The following is a 21,390-nucleotide window of genomic DNA, read 5'->3' as shown; positions in this document are numbered from 1 at the left end:
GTTTTGGCCAGCCTGAAAAATATTTCATGAAAGAGTTGGGTAGGAATTGGCACCTGCTGGGGAGGACAGCCACATTTATATCTAAGAGATACTCTTTTGGGGGGCAAAAATTCTAGGTGTCAAAGCACTTTCTAAAAGGTGGGTTAAGGGCAACATCTTGAGAATTATCCTCATAGGAAGAATTATCTGTTCTTTGGATGAGTGAGCCAGAAAAAGTGGATGGGGTATAGAGCAGCAGTTCTCAACCTGTGGGTCATGACCCCTTTGTAACAATGAAAATACATCGTGGCTTTAGGAAGGTTGAGAACCACTGGTATAGAGGAAGAACTTGTGTTAAATGCTCTTCTAGGGTGAGATATTGAGTGCTCAAACTTCATTCATTCATTCAAGTACTATTGAGCACTTTCTGTGTGCCATTCCTTGGAACTGAGAATAATGCTGTGAATAAGACATGTCCCCTGTCCTCAGAAATTCACATCTGGCATGGATTGGGCAACTCTACTTTAGTATGCTGTGTCCAGTGTGGGGGACAGTTGTGACAGCATCTGTCCAGAAGGCCAAAGGAAACCGTGCTGGCATATAATAGATCCTCAGTAGCACCTGGAGAAGGTTGATGAATAAAGGCTTTGGACCACGGAGCCAGAGTTCTTTTGTAGCTCTCAGTGCTGCTCTGCTCTCTCATCAGCTTGGCAAACTGTCCCTCACAGCCCTTCTCATCATTGACAAAGTCACTCATTGATTATTCACCAGGTTCTTGCTGATCATGTATCATATATGGGTTGACACGCATGGGCGTATTAGATACAGTATTAGTTAAGATACCAAAGTCCATTTTTGGTCTTCCTCATATGTTCCCTAGTCAGTGGTTTCCAACCTTTTCATGCTTTCTATTTTGAATGAAATGAAAAGAAAAGCCTACAAAAACCCCAGACTTTCAGAACTAAAAGCTGATGATTTAATGCTGATCAGTGCCCTTCTCATTTCTAACAAGAGTCTGTTTGGTGTGGAGAGTATAAGCCTGCTGTGTTAGGGTGCTGATTCTACCCAAAAACCTTGTAGAAGAAACAATTGACTGAGTTGGATGAGGGAAAAGCTTTTTGAGGGTAAATTTGACTAATTTCAACTTTTGATTTGTGCTTTATTTGACCTTTGAAATCTAACCCACTCATTAAAGTAGAGTTCTCTTCTAAGCTAAGTTGACAAGCACAGAGCGTGCTGAAGGTACATCGTTCCACAGACACAGGCAGAGGAGGGCCCACTAAGAGGCGTCCTGCAGAGAGGCACAGGAGCTCCCATGGGACCAGAAGATTGCCTTTGGCCTGGGGCAAGCAGTGCCCATAGCTTCCATGTGTCAGCCTGGCTGTTGGTCTGAAGATAGGGTTTCATGGCTTCACTCCCAGAGCTCCCATGTCATGAGCCACCACACCTAGCAACCCCAGCTGACAACAGTGTCTGCTCTTTGGTACACATGAAATCCAGCACAAGAGGGAATTGGGTCTATTTTTCCTAGAGGCATAAGAGCTGACATGACAAGTTGTCACATATAATTTAGAAGCAGACCTTACCATTTTTCATTTTCAAAGACCAAAATGGAAGAAATAGTCTTAAGGAATAAAAAGCAAAAGATTAGGTTGGACATACATTTATAACAAATGTGATTAGACTTTTAACACAAGTTTCTAAGAAGTCTCGTTCCCTGGGGATCTTTTACAAATAGGGTAGCTTCCATCTCACACCCTCACTCCTGCCTGGATGACATATCCAGGCATGGATCATTGATGTATTCATTTAGATCAAGGCTTTAAATGACGGAAACGTTTGAGCCAGATCATCTTAAAGAATCATTGCGTTTTGGTTTTGATTTTGTGTATGTGTGTGTTTTGAATTTAAAGAGATTCTCTGGATTTCTGGGTCTAAAACATTGTTTTGATGTTGTGTGTGAGCTCCTGCAGGTCCGCCTCAGCCCTGTCCTTGGTGCTGCACCAACCCCATGTTTGGGTCAGGTGTCTCTGGGCTCCACACACCCTTCTGAACATAGGAAAGATGTATGCCTTTCAGAGAAAGGTGTTCAAGACAGATCACCTAATGGAGGCTCCACCCATAGATGTTAGTGTACGTTAAGAAAGAGATAACTTCACTGGGAAATCTGAGTCATCATTCCAGAGTGTATCTCCTAGAGAGAAAGTTGTTTTTGCTGCTATTTTGTTTTGTTTTAATTCAGAATCTGGAACTAGAATTATTTGTAATAAACCTATCAAAGCCTAGCCTCAGGGCTGCTGTCTAAATTCTAGTTGTTTATACAGTATAAAAAATGTATTTTTAAATATCTCAAAGCTGAGTCTCTTAAATAGTAAGGGACTATGTGAAAGTTTATTTATGCTGGCCTAGCAGCCGCCTTCCTCCCTCCCCCTCAGCTGCATTGAAAAAACAAACTTCTGGCCAGACTTTTAGAATATAAATAGAATTATCATGTCTTAACCAATAAAGTTTAAAATGTACTTTTATAAAAAAAAAAAATCCTTTGTAAATTCCAACAAAGAACAGTCACTTTTAATCACTTCATAATCTTTGAGACTATTCTGGGTGGGACAGGAGAGATGTTACATGTAATCCTGCTTTGTCTCACGACCTGGGAGTGAGAGGGACAAGCTGTCTCCCCTTCCTCACCCTCCTGTTTTAAGGTATGGTGTGTCAGCACCTTAGCTGCTCATAGGTGGAATCCTATTTATAATAATAATGGAACCATCACTGCTGTGACTATGCAACTGCTGTTTACTGAGCCCCTTGCCATATACAGGGCTCCGTACTGAGTGCATCAGTATTTTTATCTCACTTTCCTCTTCCCGGCCACCCTATGAAGTAAATCTTCATTTTTATCAGTGAAGAGTTTGAGGCGCAGAGAGGTTAAGTAAAATGTGCAAGATTACACAGTAAGTGGCAGAGTCAGGGTTGAAACCCAGGCCTGTGGGGCCCCTCAAAGTAGGCTTTTACTTACCCTGCTACATTGCTGTGCTGATTCCTTTTCCTCTCCTGATTTATTGTGTTCTTTGTTGTCCCCCTTGCAAAGGGGCTCTCTGGCACCTTGTTCCAGGCATCAAGCCTCTCTCAATCAAGTCCTGCTTAAGTCCACTGAGCTGGTGTCTCCCAGGAAGGTGTCTGGGGATATGTAGATAGGAAAGCTCCCCAAGTGACTGTGACACACAGCCAGATGGAGAACCATGGGAATGGAGGAACACCACCCTTCCCAGTGCCCTAAAAGGGACAAAGCTACTTGCCCAGATGCAATTTAGGGAATTTGGATATGGAATTGGAGTGGGGAGTGCAGATTCCAAAAAGTGCTAGCCTTTCTATTCTGAATATGCCCGAATGATGTTGGCTCACTTGGCATGTGTGATGTCAAGAACAATGAAGAGGGTGGCGCCTGTGGCTCAGTGAGTAGGGCACCGGCCCCATATACCAAGGGTGGTGAGTTCGAACCCAGCCCCAGCCAAACTGCAACAAAAAAATAGCCAGGTGTTGTGACGAGCGCCTGTAGTCCCAGCTACTTGGGAGGCTGAGGCAGGAGAATCGCCTAAGCCTAGGAGCTGGAGGTTGCTGTGAGCTGCGACACCATAGCACTCTACTGAGGGCAACAAAGTGATACTCCGTCTCTAAAAAAAAGAAAGAAAGAAAAAGAACAATGAAGATACTTTGAAATAATGCCTGCAAATCTGCAGCAAAGCCATGTAACTGGCATGTTACTTCATGGTCTGTGGACCCTGTTGGGGTGGAGGCTGTTGCCAAAGGTGAAGTCTCAGAGGCCAGCTTTTGCCCTTGCTTTCGGATGCTTCTTTCACCACTTTAGGTCAGTGGTGGCTGCTGCCACTTCTTGGTGATTGACCCAGGACATAACCTCTAGGCATTCCCAGGCTCTGGTGTCAAAGTTCTTTGTCCTCATTCCTAGATGAAATTGTACCAAGGCAAGGATTTAAGAATACTGATTTTCTCAAGCACATCTGTAGTTGAGTTAAAATGATACTCTACTGGTTTTACAGAATTTCTAAGAATAGCCTTATTTCGCTTAAGTTCAAGCAAACAGTTCTGTTGTGAAGATGCTTGGCCAGGCTCTGTGCCTCCTGCCCCAAACTCCAGCTAGCACTGCCCAGAGGAGGGGCTATGCAGTCATCACCTTTGCTCTCCTAAGGAGAGCTGCCCAGGAGGGCTCCGCCTAGCAAGTGCAAAAGTCTTTGTGCTGCAGCATAGTTAAGATACAGTGGCAGTTATTCCTTTTCCACCAGGAATCCAACAGGAGTTGAGGACGGTGAGTCTTTTTCTAGCCCTTTGGTCCTCCCAGATTTTCTCCTTTCACTTTTGTCTTGCTCTGCTTCATTCTCTTCCTCAGAAGTCTATTTCTGTTTTCTGAGTATGTCTTCTACAGCTGCTCCACACCCTATCCTGGTCTTTTTTTCATTCCTTAAAACTTAATTTTCTTAAACCAGCACCTAGACAGCCTGGTGACCCTTCCCCCACACCTCCTGGATGTCCTGACATCCCTGGCCCTCTGGCTTATCCCTCCTGTCCCATCTCATCCAGGCTCTGCGCCCAACTCTGCATGTGTCCCTCTGTCTTTCATGGTTTCTGTTCATGGGAGGTATGTATGCCTTCTCTTCTCTCCTTTCTCTCCCTAAGTGTGTCGGAGAAAGCCAGAGAAGGAATCATGCTGAGCTATTAGAAAGAGATTGTTTTGAAAAATGAGCCATTAATATAAGAAAAATCATGTTAAGAAAAAAAAAGAAAAATCATGTTAAGTTTTAAGGCCTATGGAATACTTAAAAGTGGAATTTAATTGATACAGGTAATTGGTTATGCAAATATGCTTTTTGCCCGTTCCATTTTAGTCAGTCACATTTTTTTGTTTGTTTTTTTCAATTTTTTTTTTTTTTTTTTTTTTTTCTGAGACAGTGTTTCTCTCAGTCACCCTGGCTAGAGTGCCATGGTCTCAGCCTATCTCACAGCAACCTTTTGGGCTCAAGGAATCCTCCTGCTTCAGCCTCCTGAATGGTTGGGACTACAGGCGCCCACCATGAGGCCCAGATAATATTTCTGTTTTTAGCAGAAAAGGGGTCTCACTCTTGCTCAGGCTGACCTTGAACTCCTGAGCTCAAGTGATCCTCCCACTCCATCCTCCTGGAGTGTTAGGATTGTGGGCGTGAGTCACCAGTCCTGGCCACAGTCACATAGTTTTTGTATAGAACAATTTTCACCAACACTTTTGCCAGTTTTCTTTATGATTTTTATATATTCTTAAAAAAAAAAAAAGATAAATCATCATTTGGAAGCTCATTTAAAGAGACTATAGTTGAAAAGACAATTATGTGGCTCCTGGAAGGTTTAGGAGTAGCTGTCCCCAATATGAGTTACCAAGGACATGTTGTAAAAGCCCAATGGAGAATCATTGATATGTAAACATCAGAGCCCAGTAGGGGCCTTCAGGGCCCTTAATGAGTTTGGTCAGCCTGTGTAAATCCTGCTTAATGTTGACACTTCCTGGAAATCACTGGCATGGGAAGTTCTGAGTGTTGCTGCCAAGGATTGATGTCTGATACTTGATGTTCTGAGGGGCACAATTAGTGTGTGGTTCCACCACGAACTGAAATCACAATATCGCTGCAGAGCTGTCTCACTGTAGTGTTATTTTAAAGATCCCTTGGAGAAATAGCGAGGGTAGATACTAGTTCATAGACAACTGGAAAAACTCTTCATTTAATGTGCCTTAACTAGGGTTGCATGTGTGCTCATACACACATTGCATTTAGCTAGCTCTAGTGTATAAAAATGCAGAAGGATGCTTCTCACACCCAGTTTTCCCATTCCTTGGTATTCCCTAGAGCATACCCATCTTCCCCAGTGTGGACTTAGCCTACCAGGAAGCAGTAGCAAGGAACAACAAGGGGAAAATGTGGCACGAGTGACTCAGGGTCACCCCTTTTCCTTGGAGACCAGCAGGAGGAAAACTAGAAATGTGGTAGGGTAACTCAGAACACTTGCTTAAGTGTCAACCCAGGGTGGGGTGATGCGGAAAAATAGAGCAAAGGCTTCAGGAGCGAGGAAGTGGCCTGCCCAGCAGCACAGTACATGAGTTTCAAGACTTTCTCTGCTTCTTCTCTAATGAAAATGATAATGGAATAGCCACAATATTTTAGCTGTCCTAGGATTGGGCAGATGAAGCTGGGGGTGAAAGCTGGAACACAGCAGTCATCCCTGTCACAGGGCTGAAGTGACACAGGGAAGTGGAGTCAGAAAGAACCTGAGTCCATTCCTGCTTTGTCTCTTTCTCACTCTGCAGCCAAGGGCACATTTTCTTAACCTGCTTGGGCTTTTGTTTCTTTGTCTATAAAATGAGATATTCCTGGAATTTATAAGTGAAATGATATTAGTAAATCACCAGCTATATTATTAGGTACTTTATAATGAGAATTACTATTACTATTTTTATTCATAACTAACAAAATTTACTTCCATTTAGATTTGTAAGACAAGCATTAAAAGTTAAAAGAACAAATTATAAATCCCTAGAACTTGTCCTAATTGCTAAAGTTGTTCAGATGAATCTACATGTTAGTTTGCCCTCTTAAACATCCATAAATTAAAACTGGGGCGGTGGCTGATGCCTCTAATTCTAGCACTTTCAGAGGCCTAGCCTGGATAATCACTTGATTGAGGTCAGGAGTTAAAGACCAGCCTGAGCAAGAGCAAGACCCCATCTGTACTTAAAATAAAAAACTTAGCTGAGCATTGTGGCCAGGAGTGAGACCCCATCTCTACTTAAAATAGAAATATTAGCTGAGCATTGTGGCAGGCACCTGTAGTCCCAGCCGGAGGTGGAGGGTTCAAACCCAGCCCTGGCCAAAAACTGGAAAAAAAAAAAGTCCATAAATTGAAATCCACATGCCAAACACCATGGACACTGTATGAGAAATGGGATACTTCTTCTCAGAGACACCGCTGCCCTTTGTTGGTCTAGAGTGGGTGGGTGAGATTTCTTTTCCATCTATAGCAAAAAAGAAAGGAGCCTCATGGGCATTCAGTCATTCAGACTTCTCTGTTGCCTGTACCCCCAACTTTCCTACTTTCTCCTCCCTTTTTCAATGTACCTAAATTGTTAAACTTTCTAAGTAGTGCTATTTTTATCCCCCTTTTCATAAGAATTATTTCTTGTTTTCTTCTAATAAACCTTCTAGAATTTCACATTAGAAAGCTCTAGGGAGAAACATTTTTTTCTAGAGCTGAGGCTCAAAAAAAAATTTTTTTTTTGAATATTTAAATCCTCCTTTACCCAACCTTCCAACCTCCTGCAAAAACTTTGCATCTCACCTCATGAACCAGGTAATAGTTAGAAATTAACATTCACTTCATCATCTACAGATAGGCTGCAATTTCTCCATGATTCAGAGAGGTACAGGGTTTTGAGCTGAAATGCTAAGGTGCATTTTATGCAGTGTATATATCAGTTTTTGCCTAAGCTAACTTTTCATTTAGGATAGGCACCATTTTTTCTAATCAAATCTCTGTAGCTGATTTTTACATTTCTTTGACATCTTGGCATTTTTATCAGTACAATAATCAGAAGTTCTGTTTAAAAAATGAGAAAAAAGCAGGCTCAGTACCCATAGCTCAGCGGCTTGGGTGCCAGCCACATACACCGGAGCTGGTGGGTTCAAACCCGGCCCAGGCCTGCCAAACAACAATGACAACAACAACAAAAAAATAGCTGGGTATCGTGTCAGGCGCCTGTAGTCCCAGCTACTTGGGAGGCTGGGGCAAGAGAATCGCGTAAGCCCAAGAGTTGGAGATTGCTGTGAGCTGTGATGCCGTGGTATTTTACCGAGAGTAACATAGTGAGACTCTGTCTCAAAAAAAAAAAAAAAAAAGAAGCAAATGCAAAACTAGTGACACATAATTCTTCCAAACTGTCTTTCAGAAAACCTATTTCTGGATCCCATTTTAACTCCTTCTTCTGCCCTATTTTCAGAAGTTAAACTTACATGCTCAATTTATAATACTGAAAGACGTGGCTATGGTGGTAGAAGAACCTCAAGCCTTATTCAATCTTGGTGTTGATTAATTCTTATCCATAAAAATGAAAGAAAGGGAAGGAGGAGGAAGGTACATAGGTACCCAGTGCCTGTCCCTATGTCAAGGGAGACTTGGAACAGACAAAAATGGGAAAAGAGGGGAGGGGACAAAAAGGGGTTGTCTGAATAATGCTTTGCTCAAAATAATAGCAATGGTAGTTATGGTTACATTTCATAAAATATTCTGGCCTTTTGTGGTCTGAAACTTAAAATAATTTGTGTAGATAGAAACTAGGGCTCAAATAACAATTAGTTATTAACATATTATATTGGATTCTTTGCCTCGTCTTCAAAGATTAGTTCATGTGCTTTGGTAAAGCTATTATGGATTTTAAGAGAAAGAATTGGGTCTTCATTCCATTTACGTGAATTTTGAGTTCAGATTAGCAAGATATTAGAAACTGAGCCAGGTGCAATGGCTCACGCCTGTAATCCTAACACTCTGGGAGGCAGTGGCAAGTGGTTTGCCTGACTGAGGAGGTCAAGACCAGCCTGAGCAAGAGTAAGACCCCATCTCTACTAAAAATAGAAAAAGTAGGTGGGCATTGTGATGGGCACCTATAGTCCCAGCTACTTGGGAGGATAAGGCAAGAGTATCGTCTAAGCCCAAGAGTTTGAGGTTGCTGTGAGCTATGATGCCACGACACTCTTCTCAGGGTGACAAAGTGAGACTGGGTAGAGTGATACAGAAAGAAAGAAAATGGAAAAGGCTATTTCAGAATCTTTTTGGAGTATCACTTTGGAGGGATCATCATAGATATGGTGACTGACCTGGATTTTCAGGACAGTTCAACTTTAGAAGTCTGTTCCCATAAGCATGCCTATGGTCTTGAGTTTTAGTTCAGAAAATACAGCCACTTCCATGAGGGCTTCAGATCTTCTCCTGCTTCTTCAAGTTTCAGAACCCCAGTGTTCAGCTTATTTAGGACTGTGTGTCAAGCTCATAGAGAGCCTTCACCCTCCACAGAAACTCATGGGGATGTGAGTTTGATTTGTTCTGGAGTCACAATTTAGATGCTTGCCCAGGCAGTGCCTTTGCTGTTATGGTACAACCATAACAGCTGTGGGTATGTTGTATTCCAAGGAAAGAAATCTACTCGGGGAACAGGCTGTGGTGGAATCAAAACAAATTTCTATGGAGGTTTTCTCAAACTCTTTTTAGCTGCAGAACTTCTGTTAATGATGTTGTGTATGGAAGCTTAACATATAAAACAGCTCAAAGCTGAGGTGGGGAGCTGGAACACACCCCCGGACCTCTTCTTCCCACCCAGGAGCATTCCACATGTCCTGGGAAAAGGGCTCTCAAGACTCTGTGGGACCCAGTGGGCTAGATCAGGGGCAGCCAGGGGTCTTTCTCAGCCAGACATGGACCCTGCATTCCAGCTTTGGTGGGGGAAGAGTCTCTTGAGTGGCCTTTGGCTATTTGTCCTCATGCATTTCTTGGTGTCAGGCAACAGTCATCTAGCAGGTGTTGTGAACGTCCTGCCAAGACTGCAGGGGTGGTTGAGTAGATGCTGTGAACCTTGCTCTTCTCAAATGCGATCTGCTGTGGCGTAGTTTCCAGCGCTTGCCTCCTCCTCTCTCCACTGGGTTCCCTGGTGGGGCTGGATGCTGGTGCCCAACTATGAAGGGGAGCATGTGCAGCTGGCTTCTCCTACCTGAGCCAGATTTCTCCTCACTGTGTTTTGTTTTGTTCAATAGATGATGATTCAGATCTGTACTCTCCTCGATACTCTTTTTCTGAAGACAGTAAGTAGCTTCTAATTTCCTGGTTGTGGGGGAGGAAGGGAAGGTGGTAGATCAGGGTAGATACCATCTTGTTTTCAGTTTTCATCAGTTTGGACTTGTTTGTATGAATTGTATTTCTGCAGCAAAATCTCCCCTTTCTGTGCCTCGTTCAAAAAGTGAGATGAGCTGCATTGATGGTGAGAAGGTAGTTAAGAGGTCAGCCACACTCCCCCTCCCAGCCCGTTCTTCCTCACTGAAGTCCAGCCCAGAAAGGTAAGTGCACCCTTGTCCCCTGTTACCAGCCAAGGCCTGGTCAGTGTTCAGTGTTCAAAAATTAGCTTGGTGCGGTAGCGCATGTCTATAGTCTAACTACTCAGGAGGCAGAGGGAGGAGGATTGCTTGAACCCAGGAGTTTGAGGCTGAGCTATGTGAGCTATGATTGTGTCACTGCACTCTAGGAGCCTCCTTTCTTAACAGTGTGGAATTTGAGTCCCTGCTCTGTCACCTGTTAGTGGTGACTTACTCTTTCTGAGTCTCACCTGTAAAATGAGGATAAAAATGGCACAACTCCTCTATGGAGATACTGCAAGAATAAAATGAGAATACATACAGCATTCCTAGTAGTGCCTGGCACGTAGGATGGGCTTACACAACTTGTTAAGAGTATCACCAATCTTAACTGCATGATTTGTCCTGTTTTCATATTCTGTGTGCATACTGTGTTCACATACAGCAAAGACTGTAATTTTAAAATGAACATATTTTTAATGTCCATTTAATCATGCAACATGTATTACTGAGACTTGTTGTAATAGCAACATTAGTCATCTCTAATACAATTTTCTTTTTCTGGAGTTTTTAATCTCTAAAAATGCCTTATGGAGCAAACTTCTTAGGCTGTTTGAACAAGTGTTCCATCATTTTCCAGCCCCAACTTCCCCCACTTCTCAACACCCAAAAGGCTCTGACCAAACAAAATTATTTGTTTTTCCCATAAATACACGTCCAGTTTCATAACTCTATACCTTTTCCATCTTCATAGACAAAAAAATGAAATGGCTGTTTTAAAAACATCACACATGCTTAAATGGCGTTTACCTGAGGAATTTAATAATTAAATTATTTGAAAGGAAAGCTGTGTGGGTGGCGCCTGTGGCACTGTAGGTAGGGCACTGGCCCCATATACCGAGGGTGGTGGTTTAAACCCGCCCTTCCCCACCCCGAACTGCAACAAAAAAATAGCTGGGTGTTATGGCAGGTGCCTGTAGGTCCCAGCTATCCGGGAGGCTGAGGCAAGAGAATCGTCTAAGCCTAGGAGTTGGAGGTTGCTGTGAGCTGTGTGACGCCACCGCACTCTACCAAGGGCAATAAAGTAAGATTCTGTCTCTACAAAAAAGAAAGGAAAGCTGTGTGCATTTATAGGTGCATTCTATGCTGATTAAACTATTATTCTTGTTATGGAAGAATATACATATATGTAAATTATTATCTCAGTCTTTAAGAAGTTTATGGCTTACATGAAAAACTAAATGCAATCATAAGGCACATGGAGAAAAAAATTGAAAAGAGGGCAGAGTATTGTGGCTCATGGCTGTAATTCCAGCACTTTGGGAGGTCAAGGCAAGCACTTTGCTTGAGGCCAGTATTTTGAGAGCAGCCTGGGCAACATAGCAAGACCATATCTTTACAAAAAAAAAATTAGCTTGTTGCGGTAGCGCGTGTCTATAGTCTAACTACTCAGGAAGCAGAGGAAGGAGGATTGCTTGAACCCAGGAGTTTGAGGCTGAGCTATGTGAGCTATGATTGTGTCGCTGCACTCTAGCCTGGGCAACAGAGTGAGACCCTATCTTGAAAAAACAAACAAACAAAAAAGATTGACACCCATAGCACAGTGGTTACAGTGCCAGCCACATATACCAAGGCTGGCAGGTTCGAACCTGGCCCAGACCAGCTAAAGAACAATGACAACTGCAACAACAACAAAAACAAAATAGCCAGGCTTTGTGGCAGACACCTGTAGTCCCAGCTACTTGGGAGGCTGAGGCAAGAGAGTCACTTAAGACCAAGAGTTGGAGGTTGCTGTGAGCTGTGACACTATGGCACGCTACCGAGGGTGACATAGTGAGACTTTATCTCAAAATAAATAAAGAAAATAATTAAAAAAGAAAATAAAAAAAGAAAAATGCACAATTGTATAATTTCCAAGGATTCATGTATCCTCTGAAATACATTGCTGGATGCCAGATTAAGTATCTGTGCCAAAGGCTGAGATTGGTGGGTAGTGGAGTGGGTTGTGGAATAGGGAAGAATACTATTATACATGTAATAACAGTGACCTTTACTGAGTGGTGCCGATGGGCTTAGTGCTCTGCTCAGTGATTTATAGGCTCTATCTCATTTAATCCTAAATTTTTCAGCACAACTAAATTATTCACTCTGATTTTATGCTTTGGATATAAAAAATTCCTTGATGAGACTATAGCCAACAATAGTCAGACTGTGTCAGAAGGTAATGCCAATTTTCATGAAAATAGCTCTAATAGGATTTTTATTTTTTTTCTACAGAAACGACTGGGAGCCCCCAGATAAGAAAGTGGATACGAGAAAATACCGTGCAGAGCCCAAAAGCATTTATGAGTATCAGCCGGGCAAGTCTTCTGTTCTGACCAACGAAAAGATGGTAATGTGCACATTAAAGTTCTTTGGTCTCACCCTGCCTGTTTCTTAATCCAGAAAGCATAATGCAGACAATTGGACTATACTCTTTTCCCCTTGAGATAGACTTGCTTTTTTTAGAAGACAATGAAAAAATGAAGTATTTTTCCCCTTTTCATTTTTGCAGGTGTTCATAAAATAAGTCCTGAGAGTCCGTTTTTAAAGAATCCTCTGATTGTGGCTCTGTTGCTTTTTTTGTGCATGGTTTTAACTAATATTAATTTTTCCACTAACATAAAGTTTGATTTTTTGCTGCTGTCTTTTTTGATTGTCTGTTAATTTTGATTGTCAGGGTATGGTTAATTGAACTGGACTCCAGGTTTTGTTTTTTTTTTTAGTGACTCATTTGAACATGTGTAAATATTGTAGAAGTTACTAGTATATCTTTAAAAGCTAAATATAACAGGATGTTATGACTTAGAAAAAACAACCCAGGCTGTTAGAAAATGTCTTTTAGGTCTACCTTTTTTGACAATTACAATGTTGAGGACTACTTTCGTATTCAGTCTGGCTTATGGTTCCCTACACAAGTTCACATCTTCAAGCCCTTAAGAGTGGGGAAGAAGGCCTGTATGGGCATAACAGACTACCCTGAGAAAGTGTCCCTCTCTGTGAAACAGGAAGAATTTTTGCAATCCGATTAGTTTCATATTTGCCAATCATACTTTATGTTAGAAAAAGCTGGTTCAGAATTGTGTCCTGGCTAAAGGGGTTCTCTGAAGATCCATAACATTGCAGTTCTACAGCATGATAGCGGGATGGAATTATTATGCTAGAAATTGGTTTCTATTAAAATGCTGCTACCGTAGCATGTGCAGAACAAGCTGGCCTTTGAAATATAGCCTTAAATTATGTTCCCTGTGCCTCTTCTGCTCTACATGTTTTAAAGGAAGAATCAATTTGACTTCTACTGAAATGAAAATGTGACATTTTTAAAGGCACAGTGAGATAAATAATTTTAATTAGAAAGAAAGGTCAACAGGTCACAGAAATACTTTCAGACTTGTCATTCCTTGACGTTTACTGTGCATCACAGTTATTTCAAGCAGAGAGTTCAGAGAGGAACAAAGAATTTTGCCTCTGGGTCCCCCTTTCAGTCAAAGTTCTCTGCCTGTTGAAAGGTACCACGTACATAATAAACAAGGAAGGTAACCTTTCACCCAGGTGTTCCTAGAAAGAAAGTCATTCTCTTCAGGTATATTCCTAAAACTTTAATAATGATCCTGGGACCCACCATAAAATTGATACTTTTACTTGATTTTGGGGACTCTTGAGGAATTTGGGTGTTTTGTTTTGGCAGAATTACCATTTATAGACGATTCTAGGAGAAGTCTTGCTCATTTTCTTAATTTCTTCTTTGTTTCTTCCTTGATTCCTAGTAATTTAACCACTCTTTACAACTAGGAAAAAATAACAGCATAGTTTAGTTTTTCTCATGGGTGCCACAATAATGATGAGAATCTTCCATGCCATAGTTCTTGGGATCATTTATATTGTTTTTACATATGCTGAAAAGTAACACATGGTGTCCACAGGGATGCTGTTGGGGTGTGGTGGTGTGCTAGCATACACAGGGACTGCAAAGCACCACTGGGTGATGCTCTCCAGGAATCTCTCTGTAGCTCCACACCTTAGGCTTAATCCATTAACGGGGTTAAACACCAAAGGCAGGCTGGGGAGGAATGTAACCATTAATAGCTTAATGCAGTGCCTTTCACCCCATTTAGCTCTGTTCTTCCAGATAGAAGTTTTTAATTTTAGAGAGAAATTTCAGACAAATCTTAAGCATTTGACCCTATCTTTCACACTAGTTGAATTAGTCCTTTATATTTGATTTTTTTTTCCCTACTATGCTTATTACATGAGCAGAAAAGTTGGGATGTGTGTGGATCTTGCCTTTTGGTATCCAGTATCTGGTTTGCCAGAATTCGAGCACTGCCCTACCCACACACACTTTTGTTGTTAACTGTGGGTAAGTATACTAGCTAATGACAAATGTCGAATCTAAATTTGCTCTCAGATAGGTGCTACCTCATTTGGGGGGAATTTTTTTTTTTTTTCCATTTGGGGTAGTTATGTCTGTTTAACTCTGGCAATTTCAGTTGTGGCATCTTGTTAGCAGGAAGGGTTGCCCTGGAGCTCCTCCTGCCCCCGGAGCTCACCCAGACCATTCCAAACAGTGAGAGAAACACTGTGCTGCTTCAGCTTTCCCTACAGAACATGCACAGCCTTGGTGATGTAGTCACCTGCTTGGCAGACCCATGTGAAGGTCTCCATACCTACTTGGCCCTTTTTATCAGAGTAGGAGTCTATTTTCTTTTCTTCTGGCCTTGAAACTGGGGAGCTATTGGTCAATCCCTGCCTTCTCAAAAAAGGCCCTTTTCAGGCTTTTTTCCTTTTCCTCTAAAGTCCTTTACAGAACTTCAGCTTCAATTCAACAAATGTACACTAGAATACTAGGCACCAAGCTCTGGGTTAGATTGTAAGGTTCCTACTCCCATCAGTGTATAATAGGAAGGACAGATCCTAAAATAGTAATTGAAGGGGGCGGTGCCTGTGGCTCAGGGAGTAGGGCTCCCGCCCCGTATGCCGAGGGTGGTGGGTTCAAGCCCTGGCCCTGGCCAAACTGCAACAACAACAAAAAAATAAATAAATATAAACTCTTTAAAAAAATAAAAATAAAATAGTAATTAAAGACATGGTATTTATTTGGAAGTATACAAGAAGGGCATTTACCTAGGTTGGTTTCTTAATCCACTATTGTTTTGAGTTTCTTCCCTGGCTTCTCATATTGGTTACTTAGCCAGCAATCTTGGTGGGTCAGCCCCCTCTCATTTGGAGCATGAAAAAATGGAATATGTATAGTGTAAAGACACTGGACTAGGAGTTAGAACATCAGAATTCTGGGTCAGTTCTAGTTGTGCCCGCTGTCTTCGGCCAAATCACTTAACCTTTCTGAACCTCATTCTTTTCACCTGTGTATAGAAATGCCTGGCCCACTAACCTCACTGAAGCCCTGAGTAAGGGAACCGAGTGTAATAATACGGGTACAAGAACTATGACAGCTATAAAATACTGCACAGAAAAATACCACATTCAGATGATCTAATTGAGATTTGAATCTGGTGCTGGCTGTCGTTCAAGCAGCAAAACCATCTATGCGGAGAAGCAGGCATTTTCCCGGCAAGTTACCTGCCTTTCCCAAGAATTTTCTTTGAGCTTGGAGAATAGCTGGCAGTACCAAAGCACTTCACCTGGCATGATGGGATTTGTTCTGCCTGCCAGGACAGAGTTCCTGCTCTGCACCCAGAAAGATGTTTTCTATTGGTCTGTTCCATAATTGGATGTACAACTGAGTTATACAGGGCAAAATCAAACACAGATGTTAGTGCTATGTGCTATCACCTTTTAACCTTTATTTCTGGGCAGCTCAAAGGACTGAGGTCTGCTGCTCTGGACCCACACTGTTTGACATACTTCCTGATTCTATTCTTGGCACAGCATTAACCTCTATAATAAAACAATCTGCAGACAATCTTTGGGAATAAAATGGGTTAATTCTTTCAGGACTGTGAGTGCCAAAACTTTCAGGCAATTTTCCAAAAGAGCTGGTACATTTTATTAAAAAAAAAAAAAAAAAAGGCAGCCTAACCTATTCTCAGAGAGCCATTTATAAATAGCCTTTGTAAAAATAATAAACATGAAACAGGTTTCATAAAACTCCATCATATTAGGATCTAGAATGTCCCAGTATCTAAAGTGTCACTCCTGAATAGTTGCATCGTCTGGGTAGTGTGCCTCATTTCACTGAGTAAATACAGAATCCATTTGTAGTAGTGAGAAAAAGCCTTCGCCTTCAAGATTTAAGCCCTGATTCTCTAAAGACCACTGGAGAAGGTTTTATCTGGATGCAAGAGGACAGACCTTGTGTTTCTATACATATTTCCCCCTGATTTCCTCATTGCTTAATTTCAGTTAAAGAAAGATTCTCTGCCATGTATCTGTATCTTTCTCTACCTAGCAAAAGTGAAGGTAATGGTAAAGATTCTTCTAAGGGTCTTAGCACAGTGGTTCTCAACCTTCCTAATGCCGCGACTCTTTAATACAGTTCCTGTGGGTCGCGACCCACAGGTTGAGAACCGCTGGTCTTAGAAGAAGGGGTTGCTAAAGGTCACCAAGACAGTTTGCAGGCATTTCTACTGCAGAGGGGCTGCGGGGGGGCTGTTAACTGCATGAAGAAAGACTTACAAGGACTGCATTACAGACTTGTGCAGGAGACGTTGCTTGCTCAAGTGTTAAAGCCTGGAAGTAGTGAAGCTTCTTGTGTGTTTCAATCTCAATAGAAAATGTGTACATTTTATGTTTTGAATTAACTGTAGAAAAATCTCTTTCTCTTTTTTGTGATTATCAAAGTTTTTTGAAACACATACCTATAAGAATTTAATTAAACCATGAACCTCACATACTATTGTCTGATGTAAACATAGCTACAATTATTAAGGGGAAAACCTGATTTGCTTTCCAGGCATTCCTTTTCCATCTAATCAGAAATACATATTATTCCATACAGTAAGGTACCACAACTTTATACATATTTGATTAAATATTATATCCCATGAAATCAGACTATCATCCCATGTGATGCCTCATAGAGTTATATAGAGTGAGAAATCTAACTTATTTTTATAACAATCCACGAGTTTTTTTCATCCCTGTTCTGTTACCTGTCTTGTCCAGCTTTTCCCTCACTTTCTTTTTTCCCAGGTCTTTAACATGAAGTATATTCTGTCTGTATTCACCCTCCCCCATGGATACTTGTTTAAAATGTTTTTTCACTGTGTCTTCTGCTTTTATTTATATCCTCTTTCACTTTTACTGTGTATGGGACATGGTTTCTCACCTATTCATGTGCCATTAAAGATGCAGTATTAACCAATTGGCTTTTATAAAGTGTCAATATTTACATTTTATTTTGAAGACCTTAAGGCAGCCTTGCAAATAAGTACTAAAACTATACTAGCTTATAAAAACTGTTTGCTCTACTCAACTGGCATAGATGGCTAAATGTTTGTTGTGCTCAACAGGTTATTTGCTTGTAACTAATAGTTCTTTGTAACAAGGAAATAAGGGCTTTAATTTCTTTCATAGTACTGAAAATTATTAAGGAATGCTGTTGTGCCCACATTCAGACTTGTTGTGGAGGGCAGCAGTATGGCACAGAGTTCTCCATCTGCAGTCCTTTGCCTCTGCCTTAAGCCTGAGATTGATTCACTCACTGCTACCTGCCTCAGTTCCTTTGTTTTTTATAAACCCATCCTCTCTCTCCTGTTTTTGCTCATATCAGTAAAAACAGATGATTGCTGTTACTGAAAGCAGTTGCTGAATATACCTGGAAACCACTGCATCTCTACTGGCCTGTTCCTATGTAATCTTTGCATAATGTTATCCTTCTCTTTCTTCCATTTCCCTATCACCAACCCCTATAGAGTCGGGATATAAGCCCAGAAGAGATAGATTTAAAGAATGAACCTTGGTATAAATTCTTTTCGGAATTGGAGTTTGGGAAACCGGTAAGTTTAATAGCTTCAGTGGTTATACACCTTTTAAAATAATGCTATTGCTGCATTGTTGCTGCTAAAGACTAAGATCTATTTGTAAGGAATTTGGAAGGTAAGGAAAAGTCGTATATGGTTTATAGTAGGATAGTCTCACTACAACCTATAAACTTTCCTTTGCTTGCTTAGCCAAGAAAGGAAGCGAGCTCTGGAATATCTTGACAGACTATCCCAGAGAGATACTAAATAATCATTTCTTGTCTTTGGACCTCCTGCTGGTAACAATAAATACCACATGCCTTATCAATGGCATTATTTTGGTTATTGGTTCACTGCTTTGACATACTAAAAATAAGCAGGAAAGTGCATTGCATGCTGAGGAGACCAGCATTATCACTGATTTAAATAGCATTTTAAAAAGCACAAATGCAAGGGAAGTGGTCACCCCTTACGGATTCTCTCTGCAAATATGACCTACAAATGCAACCCCATTATAGTGACTTTTAGGGAATGAATTGTATGACTTAGGATAAAAATTCCCAAAATTTGAGGTGGGAATTAGTGATTCCGGCATATTTAGCATTCAGCCTAATCTTCCCCATGATATCTCTGAAGTGACTTTTGGCACTTCAAGGAGGATAGTCTTAGGCCTGCACCAAAAGGAATGTCAAATGGAAGAGAGACTCGAGCTCATCCTTCCACGGGAGATGACCAAAAATCGACTTTAAAACTCTGGCTGCTTAAAGCTTAATTATTACAACTGCAAAAGAATTTACAGGTGGAAGAGTTAAGTTATAAAAACATTCTATTAGATATTTGTTTGAGACTTTAAGCACTGAATTCAGCTTTTGAATTACTGTGGTTTAGGATGATAGTTTTATTTGCAGACAGGAATATAGTTCAGTAAAACGTTAAATTCCATGATATCTATTTTTCATTAAGATGAAGACATAAGGAAGTTAATCTGGTGCTCCAGAATTGCTAATTTGATTTAGCAATGCTGAGCTTTGTTGGAAAATTCAGGCATCTTTTATGCTAGGAGCACCAGACTAGGAAACAGCCTACTTGGTCCTCTCTGTCTGCTGAGCTATTTCAAATGAACAGTGCCACCTAGTGAACCATGAAGAGGGTACATTCAGCCAAAGCTACCCCCACCTCTCTTGTCCCCTCCCCAAAGTTTTGGGGCACACCTCATGTCTTCTCCCTTCTCTCCTTTATTTCTCTGCTCTTTGCCTTTCAGACATCAATTAAGTCTATCTCTTTTCCACATGCAAATATTTAACAGTATTCTAATACTTTTCTTGTTCTTTTTCTTAAAAATCTGTTCCACTCTCGTTTTCTCTCTCTCTCTCTCTGTCTCTCTCACACACACACACACACACACAACATCTGATATGTGTATATTTAGTTTTTCTACAGGCTTACACAAAAAAGCCATGATTGGTATATGTGACAATAATGCCATACTCCATCAAGGAAAGCAAAGACTATTAGTTTTAAATTATATTTTAATAGACTCCTTGCTATTGATTGTTGAAGTCCCTTTCAGAACCACAGATTGCTGGCCACCTCATCTGCAAATAGATAACTAATTTTATCTGAACATTAGCTTTTAGGAAATATTATGGGATAATTTTTTTTTCTGCTTAATTGTGATTGACTTGTTTTACTAAATGTATCATTGCAAGTAATTTTTTATAGATAGTATTTCAGGCTCAGCATACATTAAATAGGCTCTGTGAGTGGCTTGATAGATTGACTCACTTTCTACTGAGTACTCCGGTCTGAGTCCCACACAACTACTTAAAACAGCTGTCGAGAACACAGTCCATTTTTATATTAGGGCCTTTTATCATTTGTAACCTTACCCATTGCTCTAACTCCCTCTTAATTATTTAAAGACTTAAAAATGCTTTTTCAAAATGGCATTTTCTCTGAAGCCACATGTGTTCCTCGCGCAGACCTGAGAGTCCTTCTGATGGGACTGCTCTTTTTTGTGCAGGTCTTATTTTAAAAGATAATGCTTTTGAATACATGCCAAAATGACTTAATCCATGCCCGTGTCCTCAGGAACAGCACTGAGATTTATAGTTCCTTATAGCCTAAAACATCCTAAGGGTGCAGTTATTATCTGGTTGAACTCACAGAGTTTGGGAAGAGGTTGTGGTAGGGAGAATTTTTTTTTTTTTTATTGTCTTCCTATTCCAACTACGCTGCCACAAAAGAGTAAGCAATGTAAACCTTGGAAGTTGTTTTGGAAAAACAGCCATTCAGAAGCAGAATGATATTAAAATTCTTACCCAATGATGTGGATCATTATTACTGCTTTTTTTTTTTTTCCACATCAACTCAGGAGCACTTCTCCGAAGTAAAGCCTGCCAGAACTTTGACACTAGACATTCCCCCTCTCCTTTCTTCCTCAATTCCTGCTGAGCTGTTTCAAATGAATAGCACCGTTTAATGCCACCCAAAATGAACTGAAGTTTTAGCAAGTTCCTTACTGTAATGCCTTTTAACTCCAGCAAGTCATAATAGAACATCAAGTGGTTCAAGGAACCATTCAGGAGAGGATTGCTTAAAACCAATTTAATTTGTAAACACTGTCTTTTTTTGTTGTTGCAGTAAGAAAGAAATGAATAGAGGTATCGCAAGTGACTGTAAAAAGTTTACTTCCCCAGATGAGCAATCCAATTGTATAGAGTACTTGAATGATCATTTCTAATTCCACTCACTTTACAAACTGCAGAGTATACATGTCCAGAGATGACAGTACTAACCTGTTGGCATCAGTGGTGAACACACCTTGGAATCACATTTTTTTATTTGCAGATTTATTACAAAGAGCCTGAGTGTCAGCTTTTTCTTCTCTTTTCTGTGTATAAACTCAGGTCAAAACTTCACGGAGTAAACCAAGTGGGATGCTTCCAAAGAATTGGATATAATGAAATTTGCATAAAATTTTAGGAACTATCAATAATCCCGTGTTTCTCATCATGCCAGAGATCGTCATAGAGGAAAATTCAATTCTAGATAGGCAGCACAAGAAGGTCCACTTGGTAGGACAGAGGTTCAAGAGTTAGAAATGCCTTCTAACTTCTGAATGTCCTATCCTGTGAAATCCTCCCTCATTAAACCTTCAAGAATCTTCTGGAAGATTTCTATCTAAGGAATGCAGCTCTAATTCTAACATGAAGTATTAGCAGAGAAAATGAAAATAATGCTGTAGTCCACTATCTAAATTCTGAGTTTAAACTCTGTTTTTTAAGGAGGATAGAAGG

At 40.8% G+C, this 21,390-nt stretch overlaps 1 protein-coding gene across 50 annotated transcripts in view; it reads left to right on the top strand.

The window, feature by feature from the left end:
• Nucleotides 1-21,390, top strand: part of SORBS1 (sorbin and SH3 domain containing 1) — a 243,112-nt gene that overhangs the window by 165,536 nt on the left and 56,186 nt on the right. For 42 of the 50 annotated variants that reach the window (XM_053582809.1, XM_053582832.1, XM_053582805.1 and 39 more), the window contains 4 exons: nucleotides 9,816-9,863; nucleotides 9,986-10,115; nucleotides 12,408-12,522; nucleotides 18,044-18,127. In XM_053582809.1, the coding sequence (XP_053438784.1) occupies nucleotides 9,816-9,863; nucleotides 9,986-10,115; nucleotides 12,408-12,522; nucleotides 18,044-18,127 (377 nt within the window). The remainder of the gene's footprint in view (nucleotides 1-9,815; nucleotides 9,864-9,985; nucleotides 10,116-12,407; nucleotides 12,523-18,043; nucleotides 18,128-21,390) is intronic. The other 8 variants (XM_053582817.1, XM_053582806.1, XM_053582829.1 and 5 more) reach the window with 1 other exon arrangement.

Source organism: Nycticebus coucang, chromosome 3 (assembly GCF_027406575.1).
Source record: "Nycticebus coucang isolate mNycCou1 chromosome 3, mNycCou1.pri, whole genome shotgun sequence".
Classification (NCBI taxonomy): Eukaryota; Metazoa; Chordata; class Mammalia; order Primates; family Lorisidae; genus Nycticebus; species Nycticebus coucang.
This window is presented reverse-complemented; position numbering and strand designations above follow the sequence as displayed.